This window comes from Silurus meridionalis, chromosome 10, assembly GCF_014805685.1.
Source record: "Silurus meridionalis isolate SWU-2019-XX chromosome 10, ASM1480568v1, whole genome shotgun sequence".
NCBI lineage: Eukaryota > Metazoa > Chordata > Actinopteri > Siluriformes > Siluridae > Silurus > Silurus meridionalis.
Window position 1 is genome coordinate 25,468,566 of NC_060893.1, and position 20,555 is coordinate 25,489,120.

The window sequence follows — 20,555 nt, forward strand, 5'->3', positions numbered from 1 at the left end:
TGTCCCAGGTGATTCATTCTGCATAAGTTCTTCTAGCAGTCTTACATAATGACTCGCTGTTTTTCAGGTTTCAGTAAGGACAGCTAAGAAGATCATCTGAGTCTTTCTCCCCTCTATCACAGACATTTACACCACACGCTGCATCCACAAAGCCAACAGCATTGTGGACGACCCCACACACCCCTCACACACACTCTTCACCCTCCTGCCATTAGGAAAGCAGTTTCGAAGCATTCAGGCCGAAGCATATGGGTGTTGTGAGACATGGATGTGTGAAGTGAGTGTGAGTGTGTGTTGAGTCCGGGTTATACAGTTCAGTCACACAGTTTTTTTTTTCAGTCACACATCCATTTCTCACAACACCCATATTATATCACTTCATTACTACGAACTGTTTACATGCTGTTTTTGCACATCTTTTTGACTGATGCTATTGCTGTTTTGCACGAACCTTTTGTTTACATTTTGGTAATTACAGATTCACTCCTGTACTCAGTTCTCTTTTGCACACCGCACTGTGTAATATACAGTAGGTTTACTGGCGGTGCTATTTGTGTTGTGTATTTGTCCTACACTGTCTTGTTGGTTTACACTGTCTTGTGTTATCTTTGCGCTGAGTGTCTTGCACTCTTTGCACCAGGTTGCACATGATGCACTTTATGTGGCGAGGACACTTACTAGTCCTTAACTCTGTGTTTTTTGTTATGTAGCTTTATGTTGTTTATGTAGCACCAGGGTTCTGGAGGAACATTCTCTCATTTCACTGTGTACTGCGTCAGATATGTATGGTTGAAATTACAATAAAAGCTGCTTGACTTGACGTTTTACACTGACTACACTAACTAGAGATATATAACACCATAACAGTGTTAATAAAGGCAAGAACTTGAGCATGATGGAGTAAATCTGCATATGGCATCCTAAAACTTCTGGGAGAATGACCTGTAGAGCAATTGTTCAATCAGTTCAAATAGTACTTTTAACAATTACCATCCTCTCAAAGTCAATATATAAAAAGTAAGTAATACTTGGGGATACATTTAAACTTGTAAAGCTGTCATCAAAAATAATATAACTACTTTGTACAATATAAAACATCATGGGTTATTTTCTTTCTTATATTCTTTAGTTTCTTTTGTTTCGATGTCTCTTTGGGGCAATTACTTTTTTTTAAATAATACGAGGGAGGATTGGACAACTTTTTTCCTGTTATAAATTAAATAATCTTTTATTTGCATTTTCTATTTACTTGAATATGTGACAAATATAAAAATAAATAAATAAGGAAGGGGGTAAATTCTTTTTCACAGCACTGTAATATATGTTATATAATGTTACACACTGAATAATTCTATTTGACCCAATAGGTCACATCAAAAGAATACTGTACATGTGCTACACTGTGAGTGTACATACATGTCTCCAATAACACTACAAGTTGTGGATTTTAAAACAAGAACCCCCCCTTCCCCTTCTGCTCATCTCCAAGATGGTGCACAGAGAACCCCATGGGCTCAAGTCTGAGTCTGGAACCTTTGCAGACATCCAGGTTTTTGTGAGGTCTTTAATGCAGACAGTCGCTTGTCTTGCATTAGCAGGAGATTTGCATTTTCAGCTTGCAATATTTGTTGTCCAGAGAATGATTGCCATTTCCATGCATGCTTCTAAAACCAAGACAAAGGGATCCACTGCAGTGTTTGTAAACTTTGCTGGCATCAAGGAACAAAGTCAAGTTAGCATCCATGTCCTAACAGATCCGCCAAAAACAAGGCATGCAAAATGCTTGCGGCATGGCAGTCATATTTAATGCCAACTTGAGAGCTAATTTCAGTGTATCAAGAAGTATTAATCATCTGACTTTCATTGTAGATGTCTAAAAATACGATGAGCACCAATGTATTTTAGAGTGGAAAGTTTGGCAGCCAAAATAGCTCAAGTCGCATGCATGAGATGTGGTTTTAGGCTTCAGTTGTGGGGAAAGGCATCAGTGTGTGAAAGCATGTTGCTGTGGGGCTTCAGTGTTGATTGTTAGTAAAGAAGTGATAATGCTGGTGACCAGCTGGCATTCTCATATATGAGATACATAATGTGTAGGATCCATCTACACAGGGAGCTTCCCAGGTCCATTTTCTGAATTTTCATATTGAGTTTGAATGGCAGAATGACGTGTAATGCTGAACTATAGTCCAAAGACAGAATTCTCACATGTGTTCTTTCAGTACAGGTTGGAAAGAGCAGTGTGCATGGTGAAGTGGTTCATTAGGTAACATCAGTGAAGGATATTATTAACTGTGGTGGGTCGATCAGGCTGGGCAGCAAAGTGCATATTTTAGTGAACTTAAGAAGCAGTGTTGTTAAAAATAGTCTAGGGTAATGGCAGGGTAATGGAAAATGTCATTGCAGACTGGTTAAATATAGGTGATTAACCACAAAGTTCTCTCTTTCTCACTGGGGTGAAAAAAATAATAGCACACTTCTGTATCTGCTGATTGTGTTATTAACCACAAACACTGCACATTAAACAGCTCACACATTTGACTCTGTTCCCAAGGGGTAGGTACATCACTTTATAAATCAGAGTTGAACTCATTTTTATTTTATTATTGATCATTCTGTTACAATACTTTTGAGTGGGTAGTTATAAAGTTACATTTTTATTCCATGAGATATGCATAACTTCCTACTCAACAGCATGTAGACATGTTCAACAAGACCTGCATTCTCTGGAATAAGGAAGTCACGGGTCTGTGATCTGCAGTGAAACACAACAAAAATTGCAGTTCAAACGCTCTCCTTTTAATTATTTTGGCTTAGGAAAGAAAGTTTTTTGAGAGAAACCAAACATGTATATGAGTTTAGGAGTCCCTGAAATCCCTGTATACCACAGAGGAGCGGTGTTGTTCAAAACAGAGGGTTTATTTCCCTAAATTATGTCTCTGTACTGATATAGAGCCGATTCTTTGTGGTGTGAAATTTGTCATTTCAGTGTATAATGCAGGTTTATTCATCCAAACATTAGAATGTATAGTAATGTGATTTTCCTCATTGCAATTTAGTGTGGAAAATTTTGCAGCCACAAAAGTAAAACTCTCTGGCCTGCACTTCATTAAATGACTTTTGTTTAAAAAATTGACTTCATTAAAAAACTATGCCCTTTGGGTTTAATGAGAAATATAGGTTTCCAGCCACAACCTGTGCAGTTTTACTCTTTTTATCTTTTGCATTTTAGGACCTTTAGGGTTTTATGTTTCAGGTATGGTTAAAAGCATCAGGGTTACAGTATACAGTATATTGTGTTGGGTCTCATTTCTATTTGCTTATACACAACGTTACTCCAGAACCCTGATTCTGCATTAAACAACAAAAAGATACATAACAGAACACAGAGCTCAGGGCTAAAGTGAGTGTCCTCACCACATAAAGTGCATCATGTACAACCAAGTGCAAACAGTGCAGAAAAAAGACAGCGTGGGACAGATACACAAAATAATGCTGACCAGTAAACCTATTGTATATGGTTTTACAGTGAGGTGCAAAAGAGGACTATTAACAAGAGTGTATTTGTGAACATAAACACAATGTAGTGCAAAAACAGCAGTAGATGCAGAAAGAAGAAGGTGAGAGGTCAAAGCCTTAATGTTAACGGCTTATGTTAGTGTTCAAGAAAAATAGAATGTATTTATTTGACAGTTGGTGTATTTTGGATTTTAGGTGTCATACCAGCAATATAAATTATTAGGTAATAATCTATGAAGGCTTTCATATACCATGTTTTATAGGGGAGGGCTTTTGCATACAATTGTATAATTAATAAACATTTTTAAGACAAAAGTTAAAAGCCATAAAAAACAGACATTTAAGTAAAAGAAAAACATGAACTGGTATAAGGGTTGAAGTAAATAGAAAGTGTAATGGAAAATGTAGTTAGAGATGCAGGGTAAATATAGGTGAATTACCACAGTTCTCTTTTTTCTTGCTGTTGTGAAAAAACACACTTCACTGTCCACTGATGGTGTTAATAACCACAAATGCTGATCAAGGCACAAATATTTGTTTCCTGTAAACCAGTACATCACTAAATACATTGGAGCTTCTAAGAAGTTATGTTCTTACACTCTTGTTACCTTTTGGTTCTGTGCAAAAACCCTGAGCTTTACTTCTTTTGTTTCCAACATGTAGGAACACTTCCACGTGTTCACCTAAGGTCACCTTCTCAGCAGACTTGGGGCTTGATTGCAACAAAACAAATACAGCAGTTCAAACCAGTTCTGCTTTTAATCATTATTGCTAATAAAAAAGAGCTTTGTTGAGTAAAACACTTCTTATGTCAGTACTAAGCCTGAATGTGAAATGAGGAGCCTGTTAATATCTTTATAGGCTAAAGAGTGGTCATTATGGAAAAATTCATTGCTAAAGACTCAAAGCATTTCTGTACGTCGCTCTGGACAAGGGGGTGTCTTTCCGTTTAGTCAGGTCTGTGCGGCATTAATGGCGAATCGAGGCGAGAGCAAGACGAGTTTCTCAAAGTGGAAATATGCTCATTATTTCACTTTAATTGAGTATAAAGACAAAAACTTTTAGTCAAATGTAAGTTGTGTCTTTCTGGTTCGAAGCTCGTATCTACTGTGATAAACAGCAACTCCAATCTGTCGAAGCTTCTCCAGGTACTCCATGCTAGAAGCTAGAAGCTAGAAGCTAACCCGGTGTTCTGTTCTACATTGTTGATAGTTTTCATACTTCAGCTGTGAAAGGAACATGTTTAAGAGCTCAACACAACAGCTTTTATGATGCAGAAGCCACTTTAGTTTTTGATTGTGAATATATTATTCAGCTTGTTTTGTTCTTTATTTCAGAAATGCTTGTGATATATTCAGTTTATAACGAGTAACGAGTAACGAGTAACTGTAACTAGTTACTATAACTAGCACAACACTGGTTATGAAGCCAGTATTTCTGCGGTAACGTGATACCACACTATGATAGATATTTTGATGCCCTCTCTGTAGTTAAGAGCTAGTATAAAGGCATAGAAAAGTTAGTAAATAGGGAAGAGACCTGACTGACAGTGAAATGGAATATGTAGTTTTAGATTGTGTGAATAGTTGTTCTCTCTTTTCAAATGAACATTTCTAATGCTAAATATTCTGTTACAAACAAACAACAACCAAAATAACTTTTAATTGCATAATGTTTATTTCTTTGAACAAACTTTATATAAAACTTATTATTTTGTCTGGAGTAAGTTACATTATAAATCCTAAAAATAATTCAGTCAAATTCTGCACTAGTGTAAGGGGTGAATGGACCTCACAGGCAGGGTAATGGAAGATGTTGTTTCAGAGTAAATATAGACGACTGACCACAAAGTTCTCTTTCTCATGTGTGAAAAAAATAATAGCACACTTCTGTATCTGCTGATTGTGTAATAACTACAAACACTGCACATTAAACAGCTCACACATTTGTCTTTGTTTCCAATGGGTTAGTACATCACTTTATTTTAGACATGTTTAACAAGACATGCATTCCCTGGAATAAGGAAGTCACAGATTTAGATCTGGGGTGAAGCAATATAGCAGTTTAAACTGTCTCCTTTTTCTCATTTTGGTTTAGGAAATAGAACATTGTTGAGAGAAAACCCTGCCTATGAAAGTCCCAAAACCTGGATATGAGATTAGTAGTCCTTGAAATCCCTGTAGACCACAGAAACATTTATTGAGAATATGGAATATTGGGAATATACTATTATGTGAGACATGTAAATGGGCATACCTTATTTTCCTGCAGTGACAAAATAAGATGGACCAGAAAAGAACTGTACCTATACTCCTGGGCAAAAGAAAATAGGCCCAGCTCAAAATGACAACAATTTTAAATTGTAGTGGTTTTAACAAAAAAATAAAAATAAATAAATAATATCTTTTTTTAGGTCAATGTCGGGTTTGTCATTTCAACTGTACAGTTAGTTGGAACAGTACCCAGTAAATCAATCCAAAGATACAACATAAAACAACACTGAATTAAATGCAGCAATAAAGAACTGCATAAAGTGCGCCTGTTCAAACAACACAATACAGTGAATGTAAAACCAACTGCAAAGGCATTTTTATATTATTTGTATGTGTACACATTTTTATAATAATGGGTGTAAGTGTTGACAGGACAGTGGTCAATGAGAAAGTATTAAAAAAATTCCATATGGGTGTGAAGGTCAGGTTTTCACAAAGTATAGTTTCCATGTCAACAGGAAGATAAGCTTAATGTTTATGGAAGCTAAATACCTATGCTGTAATTATTCAGTGAAATCTTAAACCCTAGAACAAGAATGGATGACAGGATGTGATTAGTGCTGTTTTGTAAATCAGAAGCCCACCTACTTAGACTGAAATTTAGTGCTGTGACTATTGATTATTTTAGTAGTCAAGTGTTCTACCGATTAGTCCATCGATTCATCGAGTAATCAGATAAAGAAGTACTTTTTTTTTTATTAAAGAGCAACACTAAATAAGAGTAAAATGATTGTCACTTGTTTGCCCACAAGAATATCTGTAAAAAATAAACCCATTTGGTGCATTTAATTGCCATATTACATCAAAATGCAAATACAAGTAGTATAAATACATATTATTTATAATGCAATATTATATAAATTATAAATAAAAAAAAAATATATATATATATACAGTGGAACCCGGTTATCTCGCCCTCGGTTACCTCGACAACCCTATTAAGTCGACGTTTTTGAAGTGGAACCGCTAAATTCTCGCTTTTTCTAAGCATTTTTTATCGGTTATGTCGAATTTTTTTATGTCGCCGAACCCTAATATCTCGAGCACAAGGGGGGAAAAATTTGCCATTTAACGTCGGTTATCTCGGTGCAGCCGCAGAAGAACTCATGAAGTGGCGGAAAAATCAAGTCTTACAGCTGCTACAGGTGTTGTATTGTATACTAGTGTTAGGCGTGGTGCGGAGGCGGAAGACAGAGTAACGGCAAACAGAAACTTTATTTAACAAAGGCAGAGCAAAATACCCGCGTAGATCGGGATAATCCGGCAAACGGCAGTCCAATAATAACATCAACGGTGCGTTATCGAGGAAGCGTGGCGCAGAGGAAGCGACGGGGAAGCGTCGAAAGTCCGAGGTGCGCTGGGGAAGGTAAACGCAGCCGTGGAGTGAGTGAGGATACACGCGACCACGCATGAACACATATAATAACGGACCCTGAGAGTGGGTGAGTGAGCGGTTAGTATGGGAGCCGGGAGTGAGTGAGTAACGCGCTTCAGCTGTGCATGATTGCGCGGAGGCAATGACAGCCTCTGAAAGAGGCGTGGCAGGTGGATTCCTGACAACTGGTGAATCTCTGCTGTTAGTTAGTGCACATATGCCTTTTGTTGTTAAATGTTATGCGATGAACGGGAGGCGAAAGCCGCGCTTGGCGGCGCGGAACGTGTGATGACCATCCAAAAGCATAGAATGAACACCGGCAAGATCGGGGGGGAATCCGCGATGCGCTTTGGGAAGAAAATCGCAGCCGTTGAGAGAGTGCCGGTGGGAAGACACGTACCGGGATACGCATAAGCAATAACAACGACCGCCGTGAACCAACATATACCAACAATAACGGACAGTGAGAGTGTGGAAGTTTAAATAGGAGCTGGTGATGATGATAAACGAGCTCCATATGTGCGCGATTGAAGCGGAGCTTCAGAGAAAGCGGCCGAAAAGTCACCTGCCACGCTGAAGGGGCCGAAGGGGGCGTGGCAGGTGGATTCCTGACAGATAAACATGTACTGTATGTAATTTTATAGCATGCCTTCATCAAACAAATCGCGGCAACGCTGTTGTGTAAAAAAACCCTTCAAAAACACGTGCATGCACATTCTCATTTATTAACACACATCATGTACATAAAGACATTTCAAGCACGTTAATATACTGCCGCCATTTTGATTTTCCTTTATCTCGAACATCGGTTACCTCGATGCTTTTTGGCGACCCCCTAGGACATCGACATAACCGGGTTCCACTGTATATTTTTTTTTTACATAGACTTTGGAAACTTTTGGTCTCTTTCTTTGGTCACAGTCATATGGAAGCCTGTTTCCACCACATAAAAAAAAGTTTGCCTAATTCCCCCTTTTTTTTCTTCTCACAATTGCGAAAATTCTTTCTCAATTCAGAGTTTATTTCTTGTCATTCTGACTTTTTTCTCACAATTCTGAAACAATAAAAATCTGACATATTTGGTGCATCCACTCCTCTGCTTCATCAGATTTGTTTAGTCTCTGAGCTGATTGATAGTTTGATACCACACGGTTCTATTGATTGTAGATGATTTGCTTTTCACTGTGTGAAGCTTTCTGGCACTACAGAGGGGTGATGCTGTCCAATTGGCAAAAAATTTGCGACAACGGGCTTCTCCTTGCCCCTCCCCGCTCTGGGACAATGGATATGACACTGTATTGTTAACTGTGTATTTTTCTCTTTAACAACCACTTTCCAAATTTACCTACAGTGCTATCTGATATGTTGTATGGTTGGAGACCCCAGGTATAGCATATATTTATACCAGGGTATACCTGTGTATACCATCGTTTATAAATGTTGGAGACCCCTGATAAAGTGCATTTTATATCTGTATCTGTTAATGAGGAACAAACATGTTTTTTAATCACTTTAGTTTATTTGTGCATTTTTACATATACATGACCAAGTGTTCAGTTTGTGCATTACATTGATTATTAAATTAACTTTAAAATGTTTTATTGATTTATATTTACAGCTTTTATCAGTCTCCCTCATCCAGAGCAGCATACAAAAGTGCTTTGAGGCTCTATTAATGAATTATAATGAATACCATCAGCCTAAAACTCTGTTTAGAGGAATTATAACACGCTTTTTTTTTTTAAATACATAAAGACATAAAACAAATAGGGGAAAATAAGAGCTAGATTAAGTGTTTAGAAATGTACCCAGTTTAATGTGGCCATAGACTCAGTTCTCTATTTATAACAAAAAAAGAGTCGTCTGTTTGTGACACCTGATCAGCGTCTCCGAGGCTGTTGTGAAGCGACTGCTGCATAGGTCACACAGTCCGGATCTGTCGCTGTGTTTTTCTTAGCAGCTGCTCTGGGCCTATCTCCATGCTGGATGCTGGCATAATGCATGCTTTCCTCCTATAGAGAGAGAGAGAGAGAGAGAGAGAGAGAGGCTTCATAACATTATAAAACAACAACTTAAATTTATTCTAAATTAAAATTGGAAACAGTTTATTGAAACATTTTTTATGTGAACAATTCAATGTGATTACAACATACTTGTCATTAATATAAACACAAAATTAGACAAAGGGGTTTTAATTTGCAGGCTCCATTTCTTTTTATCATGCAGCTACAAAATGTAAACCTTGCAACCCTTCAAAGCCACACATCCTGTTCATCATGTTCATGTTTTTGTCTACTTTACAGGACTATATAAATATGTGTATCTTGTATTAGAGCAGTTAAAATTTGGTGCTTTGAGTTCAATTCTCTCATACTGCACCTCATGGTAAAGAGTCTCTGAGGATTACAGAATTAAAATTGTTGCTCTCCATAAAGATGCTGAGCCTGTAAGATCATCAGTATCACCCTGAAACTGTGTTACAGTACAGTGGTCAGGGTCATACAGATGTTTCCAAGACGGGTTCCACTTGGAACAGACCTCACAAGGGTCCATCAAAGAAGTTGAGTCCTCCTGCTGTGCGTCTGGTGCAGAAGCTGTTACAAAAAACAGACTCATGAGTGCTGCAGCATTGCTTTAGAGGTTGCAAAAGCGGAAGCTCCACTTGTCAGTGCTCAGACCGTACGCCGCACACTGTAACAGGTCAGTTTGCAGCCCGTCATCCCAGAAGGAGCCTCTTCTGAAGCTGCTCACAAGAAAGTCCACAGTTTGCTGAAGACAACCTGTCTATGAGCATGAATTACTAGAACCATGTCTTGTGGTCTGATGTGTTTAATACTCTAATCAATATGGCCATGGACAAATCTGGATAATTTAGAAAATGTATGTTTCTTTTACTGAATACAAACTCAACATACAGGATAATGACAAAATATTCTTGTAAATGTTTTAAAGTAATTAGATTAGAACTTTTGCTATGTTTCCACACGGACGGTTTTAATTGTCGGATGTGTGAATCATGGTGGATTTTGGTGCTGAATTGAGACTCAAATATTATTTGATTACTATTATATTAATTGAAAAATATTTTTGGTGGAGTTTTTCTTCTATTCTGAGTGTAGAAAGGATGTGAATAAATGTGTGTTGTATTGAAGTTTACAATTTTGCATCTTTTATATTTATTTATTTATTTATTTATAATTATTTTAAGTAAAATTGGTCGAACAGAAATGTCAGGTGCTGATGTAGGTGAAGAGGCCTGGGATGCAGTCAAGTCAAATTAAGAAGCTTTTATTGTCATTTCTACCATATATATCTGACACAGTACACAATGGAAATGAGAGAACGTTCCTCCAGAACCCTGGTGCTACACAAAACAACATAGAGCTACATCACACAAAATTATGCTACATAAAGTGCACCAAGTGCAAACAGTGCAGACAGACAACACAAGACAGTGTGGGACAAATATATACAAAATACAAAATAGCACTGACCAGTAAACCTACTGTATACCCTATACTGTATAGCCAGTGTTCTTTCATCCCAAAGGTGTTCAGTAGGGATGAGATCAGAGCTCTATAGCAGGCCACTGAAGATCTTCCTCTCCAAAGCATGTAACCCAGATCTTCTTGGACCTGGATTTGTGCATCGGAGCATTGCCATGCTGGAACAGGTTTGGGTTTTGCAAGTTCAAATAAATGCTAAATTTTATTACAATTTTAAAGACGTCCTGTACATTTGAGTGCCTCCAGCATTGAGTCAATTTTTGCAAAGACATAAGCGTTGTCGCCTTGTTATATGAGCTTCACCTGTGACTAATAATGGATCAATTAGGTCTCAGGTGTGTATAAAAAGAACCCCAGTACATTAGACCTTCACATCAACTGCAACTAGACCTCTGCAAACATGCCTAAGATTCACCCTGAGACTAAAGTTTTGATTATCAAGAGGCTAAAGACCAGATCCACTGCTGATGTGGCAGACACCTTCAATGTGTCTCAGCGTCAAGTACAGAAGATAAAAAAAAAGATTTGAAGAGACTGGAGATGTTTTTGACAAGCCCAGGTCAGGCAGACCCCGCAAGACACCTGCTCGAGATTATCGTTTGTTGACTCGAAAATCCAAGGCCAGCCCATTTTTCACTGCAGCAGAGCTCCACAAGGCCTGGTCACCTGAAGTCCTTGTGTCAACCAGAACAGTTTGCTGGATTCTTTCTCGAAATGGCCTCCATGGTCGAATCAGTGCCCAAAAGCCAGCACTAAACAAAAGACAATTGAAAAACCGTGTGGCATTTGCCAAGGCCCACAGCCTGCTAAAAGGATGGACGATGTAAAAGTGGCAGAAGGTGGATTTTTCAGATGAATCTTCTGTTGAATTACACCGCAAATATTGCAGGAGGCCTACTGGAGCCTGCATGGATCCGAGATTCACCCAGAAAACAGTGAAGTTTGGTGGCGGAAAAATCATGGTCTGGGGTTACATCCAGTATGGGGGTGTGCGAGAGATCTGCAGGGTGGAGGGCAACATCAATAGTCTAAAATATCAAGAAATCTCAGCTACCTCTTATATTCTCAACCATAAAAGAGGCCAAATTCTGCAGCAGGATGGTGCTCCATCACATACTTCCATCTCCACATCAAAGTTCCTCAAGGCGAAGAAGATCTAGATGATCCAGGATTGGCCAGCCCAGTCACCAGACACGAACATCATTGAGCATATGTGGGGTAGGATGAAAGAGTAAGCATGGAAGACGAAACCAAAGAATATTGATGAACTCTGTGAGGCATGCAAGACTGCTTTCTATGCTATTCCTGATGACTTCATCAATAAATTGTATGAATCCTTGTCAAACCGCATGGATGCAGTCCTTCAAGCTCATGGAAGTCATACAAGATATTACATTTGGATCTCACGGCACCACTACTTAATTTGCTGACATATTTTTGTATTTGCAGTAAATTTGTTCACTTTCTGTATAGGCGACAAAACTTTTGTCTTGCCAAAATTTGACCTTTCTGTCTTGATTAAATGATAAATCTTTTTTTAGTGAAACTAATTTATTTCAGTGCATTAAACATCATTTAAGAGGGTTTTAGCTTTTCATATGAGCTATTTCTAACACCAATTGATTAATTAAAAGTCAGGTTAATAGCAGGTGTTTCTACAAAATAGATAAGTGACAAGACTTTTGTCAGGGACTGTATATCTTTTTACTCCTCATTACATCTGCAATATTTTTTATCTATATGTATATTTATATCCCCACTATACATTCTACCCAACATTTCACATTCATTTATGTGTATAATGTGTATGTGTGTGTGTGTGTGTGTGTGTGTGTGTGTGTGTGTGTGTGTATATATCGTCTTCTTCTTCTTTCGGCTGCTCCCATTAGGGGTCGCCACAGCGGATCATCCGTCTCCATACCACCCTGTCCTCTACATCTGCCTCTTTCACACCAACTACCTGCATGTCTTCCCTCACCACATCTATGAACCTCCTCCTTGGCCTTCCTCTTTTCCTCCTACCTGGTGGCTCCATCTTCAGCATTCTTCTACCAATATAATTCATGTCCCTTCTCTGCACATGTCCAAACCATCTCAATCTCAGCTCCCTCACCTTGTCACCAAAACATGCTACATGTGCTGTCCCTCTAATAAACTCATTTCTAATCTTGTCCATCCTTGTCACTCCCAACGAAAACCTTAACATCTTCAGCTCTGCTCCACCTCCTGTCTTTTAATCAATGCCACTGTCTCTAATCCATACAACATCGCAGGTCTCACCACAGTCCTATAAACGTTCCCTTCACAAATCACTCCTGCCACTTTTCTCCACCCACTCCACCCTGCCTGCACTCTTTTCTTTACTTCTAACACACTCTCCATTACTTTGCACTGTTGACCCCAGGTACCTGAACTCCTCCACCTTCTCTACCTCTTCTCCCTGCAACCGCATCACTTCACTGCCCTCCCTCTCATTCACACACATGTACTCTGTCTTACTCCTACTGACTTTCATTCCCCTTCTCTCCAGCGCATATCTCCACCTCTCCAGGCTCTTCTCAACCTGCTCTCTACTGTCACCACAAATCACAATATCATCTGCAAACATCATAGTCCAGGGAGACTCCTGTCCATCACCACTGCAAACAGGAAAGGGCTCAAGGCCGATCCTTGATGCAGTCCAACCTTCACCCTGAACCAGTCTGTCGTACCTACTGCACACTTCACTGCCGTCACACTGTCCTCATACATGTCCTGCACCACCCTCACATACTTCTCTGACACACCTGACTTCCTCATACAATACCACAACTCCTCTCTTGGCACTCTGTCGACGCTTTCTAAATCCACAAATACACAATGCAATTCCTTCTGTTCTTCTCTATACTTCTCCATCAACATCCTCAAAGCAAATAAGGCATCTGTGGTGCTCTTCCTCGGCATGAAACCATACTGTTGCTCACAGATGGTCACCTCTTCTCTCAGCCTGGCTTCCACTACTCTTTCCCATAACTTCATGGTGTGACTGATCAACTTAATTCTGTAGTTACTGCAGGTCTGCACATCTCCTTATGCTTAAAGATCGGTACCAGCACACTCCTTCTCCATTCCTCAGGCATCCTCTCCCCTTCCAGAATCCTGTTAAACAATCTGGTTAAAAACTCCACCGCCATCTCTCCTAAACATCTCCACGCTTCTACCGGTATGTCATCTGGTCCAACCGACTTTCCTTTCTTCATCCTCTTAATCGCTGCTCTCACTTCCTCCTTACTAATCCTATCTACATCCTGCTTCACCAACTCCACATCCTCCAACCTTCTCTCTCTGTGATTTTCCTCATTCATCAGCTGCTCAAAATACTCCCTCCACCTTCTCAACACACTCTCCTCACTAGTCAACACATTTCCTCTCCATCCTTTATTGCTCTAACTTGCAGTACATCCTTCCCAGCTCGGTCCCTCTGCCTGGCCAATCGGTATAAATCTTTTTCTCCTTCCTTAGTGTCCTACCTCTCATACAGCTCCTCATATGCTTTTTCCTTGGCTTTCGCCACATCCCTTTTACCTGCTGCCGCATCTCCTTGTACTCCTGCCTACTTTTCTCATCACTCTGTCGATCCCACTTCTGTTTTGCCAACCTCTTTCCCCTAATGCTCTCCTGCACTTCCTCATTCCACCACCACGTCTCCTTGTCTTGCTTTCTATTTCCAGATGTCACACCAAGTACTTTTCTAGCTGCCTCCTCATCACTCCTGCAGTAGTTGCCCAATCATCCGCACCTCTTCACCACCACCAAGACCCTGTCTGACCTCTTCCCTGAACCTCACACTACACTCTTCCTCCTTCAGTTTCCACCATCTTATTCTTCTTTCAATCCTTACTTTTCTCCTCTTCTTCTTCGCCTCCAAAACCATCCTACAGACCACCATCCGATGCTGTCTAGCTACACTGTCCCCGCCAACACCTTACAGTCTCCAATCTCCTTCAGGTTGCATCTCCTGCATAGCACATAGTCCACCTGTGTGCACCTTCCTCCACTCTTATACGCCACCCTATGATCCTCCTTCTTCTTAAAATACGTGTTCACCACTGCCATTTCCATCCTTTTAGCAAAATCTACCACCATCTGCCCTTCCACATTCCTCTCCTTAAAACCATACCTACCCATCACCTCCTCATCACCTCTGTTCCTTCACCTACATGCCCATTAAAGTCTGCCCCAATCACCAATCGTTCTTTCCTAGGTACACCATCTACCACTTCATCTAATTCACTCCAGAATCTTTCCTTTTCCTCCATCTCACAGCCAACTTGTGGAGCATAGGCACTGATGACATTTATCATCATCCTTCAACTTCCACCTTCACGATCATCACCCTATCAGAAACTCTCTTCACCTCTACTACACTCTTAATGTACTCTTCCTTCAGAATCACCCCTACACCATTTCTCTTCCCATCCACACCATGATAAAACAGTTTAAACCCACCTCCAATGTTCCTGGCCTTACTCCTTTCCACTTGGTCTCCTGAACACACAGCATATCTACCTTTCTCCTCTCCATCATATCAGCTACCTCTCTCCTTTACCCGTCATAGTACCAACATTTAAAGTACCAACCCGAACCTCTACTCTCCTACACTGCACATTTTCCTGCCGTCTCTGTAGATGTCTTCCTCCTCTCCTTCTCCTCCTTCGGCCAACAGTAGCCCAATTTCCACCGGTACCCTGTCGGCTAACGATACCTGTGGCAGTCGTTGTTAACCCGGGCCTCGACCGATCCGGTATGAAATTCTCATTTGTGATCCGTGATATTTGATTTGGCACATGTTTTACGCTGGATGCCCTTCCTAACGCAACCTCCCCATTTACCTGGGCTTGGGACCGGCACTAAGAGTGCACTGGTTTGTGCACCCATAATGGCTGGGTTGTGTGTGTGTATGTATATATATATATATATATATATATATATATATATATATATATATATATATATATATATATATATAACATACTTAAAATGTTGTTCTCTAATAAATGTATCCAGGCTGAGGATCCACCATATAGAACACAAGCAGAGAAAGAATAGAAGAAAAAATATTGACATTTCACCAAACAGATTAAAGTAACGAGTCTGTTTTGAAGTGGAAAGTACAGATATTTGTATTAAAATTTAATGAGTGAAAGTAAAAAGTTGTCTGAAAAATAAATAGTGAAGTAAAATACTTATACCAGAGAAATCTACTTAAGTGAACTGACCTCTACAATCAAGTGATTGTAATATACAATTGAATGTAAATACATAGGGCCTAACTCTGCAAATTATTGGGGAGGGTGTTACACTCAAACAGAAGTTTGGAATTTTACATCATATATATATATATATATATATATATAGTGGTTTATTCAGTATATAGTGTTTATTCAGCTTGCATATCTCTTAAATGCCATAATCTTGTAACCTTCCCTTCTGCACATTTCCTCTTCAATGCCATAGCCTTAGAACCATTTATCTGTACTTCTTAATGATGTCCACACGTCTCTGCACTGTTACACCATTTATATTTATTCACTGTACATATGCTTACATATATATCACATGCTGTAAATAGGCTACATATTTATCTGCACTTTTTGCACAATTGCTACTGTACTATTCAATGACAATAAAGTTCGATCTATCTATCTATCTATCTATCTATCTATCTATCTATCTATCTATCTATCTATCTATCTATCTATCTATCTGTCTATCTGTTTGTCTGTCTGTCTGTCTGTCTGTCAAATCATAAAAAAAAAATTAAAGATAAAAGTTACTTTGAATTTGAAGACGATATGTTTGTGTTATTTAAACACTTTATAGTAATAGAACATTTCTGGTACCTTTTCAGGAGCATCTGTGGAACTGCTACATGATGATACTGACTTTCCTGTAAGGGACAATTATTTAATATTAAAATGACACATTAATTAAATTCTAATACAAAATTATTAACAAAAATTCGGAATTCAATGTTAATCTATATATGTGTGTGTGTGTGTGTGTGTGTGTGTTTTGCTATATCACCTAAAAGTTCTGTGTAAAAGGATGAGCCTACATAATGTGTACTGTGCGAGGGGGAATTAATTTTTCATTTTATTTTATTATTTGTTTATTACTTAATACTTTAAAACAAGCAACTAATAGAATTGAACAAGAAAATATTTGCAAACTATATGTTATATAAACATTTTATGTCCAAAGGTATTGGGTCACCTGACTTTTACAGCCATATATGGTTCAGTGTGAAAGAAGCAGTGAGTCACTGCACACTATATCAGTTTTTATCTAATAATAGATAGTTAACACCCAAAAAATATGTTCTGCTGCTGGTGCATTTGTTTCACTCTGCCTTATTTATTAATGTTGGATTAAAGAGTTTATTCTGTCAGGTTGAGATTTAATTAGTGGATGATTTTATATTGTGAAACTGAATAGTCTATAAACTGCTGAGGAATTCATACAACTCAGATTTATAGAGTTATTTTTAGAGCTAATTGCTAAATGATGCCCTTTTAGAGATGATAAAGATAAATAACTGCACCTTTGAGTCTGTAGCAAAACACACACATGCAGATGAGGTTCAGTAGGACAGAGGCCACACACACACTCATTGTAATCCAGAACCTTGTTTCTGTAGACTGCTGTGTATCTGTACACCCAGAGAAGTTACTATGATTATGCTGTTCATGCGGTTTATCTGAAATACACAAACAGTGACACAGATGATCATATTTTATTACATATTGCTTTAAAATATTCAATAGCTATAAAAATGTAAATCAGTGTTTGTATAATTGAGAAGCCAGACATGTTATTTAATCCAGTTTATATCTTCAGTCTTTTTACCACTGTTTATAAGTTCACTGTACATTAACAAAAATCAGTTTGTTAACCTTGTGGAGTTATCAGGTTATGGGTTAGAGATTGCTTTTTGCCCCTACATCCTGTTTTGTAATGTGTCCAGTAAACACATCTTTTATTTTAATTTTAGAAGGCACACATACATCCAGCCTTTCTTACATGAATCAGTTTAATATAAGGTAGATATTCCTTTTGATTACTCTTGAAGCACAAATGAGACAGAACAACTGGACTCATGTTATCTTAGGAAAAGTTGTTAGCAAAGAGGTTTACTTATTTTTTCCTGAATGGTTACACCGTCTGCTTGATAATAAGTATATAAGTTTATCTAAATATTGTTTCTCTCTAATTGTGCCTGAGATTAATGTTAAACCACATTTTATAAGGAATCAGTTAAAAACTCTGCTAATTTTTGAGGGTTCACAAAGGTTTGCTCTATACACATAACCTCATTTCTGCTTTGTAAAATTTCTAATACTGAAATAATTATCTGCTTTAAAATTGTGATCAGTTGATCACCTTGAATGAGAAGTGGAAAGATCATAAAAGTTCATCTATTGTCTCTTTAGTCTTTGATTTACTGCACTTTTGGAAGAAAAACTTATAATAAAAATAAATAAAGGCTAGAGAGTGAGGGTAAAATATATTGATAATCAGAACTATATATTATATAATAACTATATAAGCCTGAATATTTCTGATTTACATTTATAAGAATGTATATGCTTTTATTTTAAAATCTATTATTATCTTCTATTCTAAATCTATTATATTAATCTATTTACAGATGATTATTAAAGTGTTTAATGTATTAATTAAAAATAAGTGTGAAATTAAGGGATAAATTGTCACACCAAACAAATTTAAGGCTACACATAAAGACTGCAATAATCAGAATCATAAAGTTTATTTACTGACCTGTAATGTTAAAGTTCAGTCTGATGAGTTTCCCAAACTGAATGTGTTTATCATCATTTCGTCCTCCACAGTAATAAAACCCCAGATCCGTCTCTCGAACTCCAATAATCACTAAACTGACTGAACTGCTGCTTTCTGTTGGGTCAAAGTGACTTTTATTTACATTATAACTGAGGGAAAAGGTTTTCTCCAGCAGCCCTTGTTCAGCAGATATCAGCAGCTTCACCTCGTCAGATCTCAGTTGATACCACAATATCTCAGGATAATCAGTGATGTTACAGAGCAGGGTGATGTTCTCTCCAGGATGGACAGATATGAAGTCAGATGAAGTGATGTGAAGGAGACACGGTGTGAAGAAAGCTGAAAGAACAGAATATTAAGTGAATAGACAAATCAATTAGCATTTCTACCTTCATTACCTGCTTCTGTTTGGTGTGATTTCAGAATATTTGGTATATTTAAACTGTTTAATAATAAACTACATTCAGATACAGTTTCTCCGATGATAAAATTGATGATATGAATATGTACTTTTGTTTTCCTCCTCATGTACAGTACATGTTTAATAATGTATAATAAACTCCTATGATGTATGTTGCATGTAGAAACTCACCAGACAGCAGCTGTAGTATAAACATATCCAGGAGATTTGCCATTTCTGGTGATGTTTTTTTCAAAATGATTCACTTAAGTTAAAGTGTTCCTACTGTGCTTCAGTTCCTGTTTAGTCAAGTGTCCAGTAAGCAGCTAATCACTAGTGCTAGCTGAATTCTCAGAAAGCAGATACAGACCACGCCTCTGTACAATGCAATGACAATAAAGTTGTGTCTGCCAGCCTGCCTGCCTGCCTGCCTGCCTATCTATCTATCTATCTATCTATCTATCTATCTATCTATCTATCTATCTATCTATCTATCTATCTATCTATCTATCTAGGTCATCTGGTCCTACTGACTTTCCACTATTCATCCTCTTAATCGCTGCTCTCACTTCCTCCTTACTAATCCTATCCAATTCCTGCTTCACCATCTCCACACCTTTCAAACTTCTCTGTCTCTCTCATTTTCCTCGTTCAACAGCTGCTCAAAATACTCCCTTCATCTTCTCAACACACTCTCCTCAAAACAACTCCTAGTCAACACATTTCCATCTCCATCCTTTATTGCTCTAACTTGCAGTACATCCTTCCCAGCTCGGTCCCTCTGCCTGGCCAATCGCTACAAATCCTTTTCTCCTTCCTTAGTGTCCAACCTCTCATACAGCTCCTTATATGCCTTTTCCTTGGCTTTCGCCACATCCCTTTTTACCTGCTGCCACATCTCCTTGTACTCCTGCCTACTTTTCTCATCACTCTGTCTATCCCACTTCTGTTTTGCCAACCTCTTTCTCCTTATGCTCTCCTGCACTTCCTCATTCCACCACCACATCTCTTTGTCTTCCTTTCTATTTCCAGATGTTACACCAAGTACTTTTCTATCTGTCTCCCTCATCATTTCTGCAGTAGTTTCCCAATCACCCAACACCTCTTCACCACCACCGAGCTCCTGTCTGACCTCTTCCCTGAACCTCACACTACACTCTTCCTCCTTCAGTTTCCATCATCTTATTCTTCTTTCAGTCCTCACTCTCTTCCTCTTCTTCTTCACCTCCAAAACCATCCTACAGACCACCATCCGATGCTGTCTAGCTACACTGTCCCCTGCCAACACCTTACAGTCTCCAATCTCCTTCAGGTTGCATCTCCTACATAGAACACAGTCCACCTGTGTGCACCTTCCTCCAGTCTTATAGGTCGCCCTATGATCCTCCTTCTTCTTAAAATAAGTGTTCACCACTGCCATTTCCATCCTTTTAGCAAAATCTACCACCATCTGCCCTTCCACATTCCTCTCCTTAAAACCATACCTACCATCACCTCCTCATCACCTCTGTTCCCTTCACCTACATGCCCATTAAAGTCTGCTCCAATCACCAATCTTTCATTCCTAAGTTCACTTTCTACCACTACATCTAACTGTTCTCTAATTTCTAAGTGGGCTATTAACACAAAATTTCCACCAGATG

The 20,555-nt window shown here is 38.6% G+C and overlaps 1 protein-coding gene across 2 annotated transcripts; it reads right to left on the bottom strand.

Annotated features, from left to right (window-relative positions):
• Nucleotides 1–8,669: 8,669 nt before the first annotated feature.
• Nucleotides 8,670–19,364, bottom strand: LOC124392599. 2 transcript variants are annotated; one of them, XM_046859746.1, is made up of 5 exons: nucleotides 19,105–19,364; nucleotides 18,492–18,851; nucleotides 17,254–17,409; nucleotides 16,553–16,599; nucleotides 8,670–9,176 (listed from the first exon to the last, which is right to left on the bottom strand). In XM_046859746.1, the coding sequence occupies exons 1-5, from the start codon at nucleotides 19,145–19,147 to the stop codon at nucleotides 9,045–9,047; spliced, it is 738 nt and encodes a 245-aa protein (XP_046715702.1). In that variant the 5' UTR covers nucleotides 19,148–19,364; the 3' UTR covers nucleotides 8,670–9,044. The 2 variants fall into 2 exon arrangements, with proteins under 2 accessions (XP_046715702.1, XP_046715703.1); XM_046859747.1 differs by lacking the exon at nucleotides 17,254–17,409.
• Nucleotides 19,365–20,555: the final 1,191 nt, after the last annotated feature.

Excerpts from the sequence above, each read along its gene's own strand:
- LOC124392599 (XM_046859746.1), bottom strand. The coding sequence starts at position 19,147 with ATGGCAAATCTCCTGGATATGTTTATACTACAGCTGCTGTCTG. Across the intron at positions 18,852-19,104 it reads TATACTACAGCTGCTGTCTG|CTTTCTTCACACCGTGTCTC; the intron begins GTGAGTTTCTAC and ends CTGTTCTTTCAG. Across the intron at positions 9,177-16,552 it reads CCACAGATGCTCCTGAAAAG|GAGGAAAGCATGCATTATGC; the intron begins GTACCAGAAATG and ends CTCTCTCTATAG.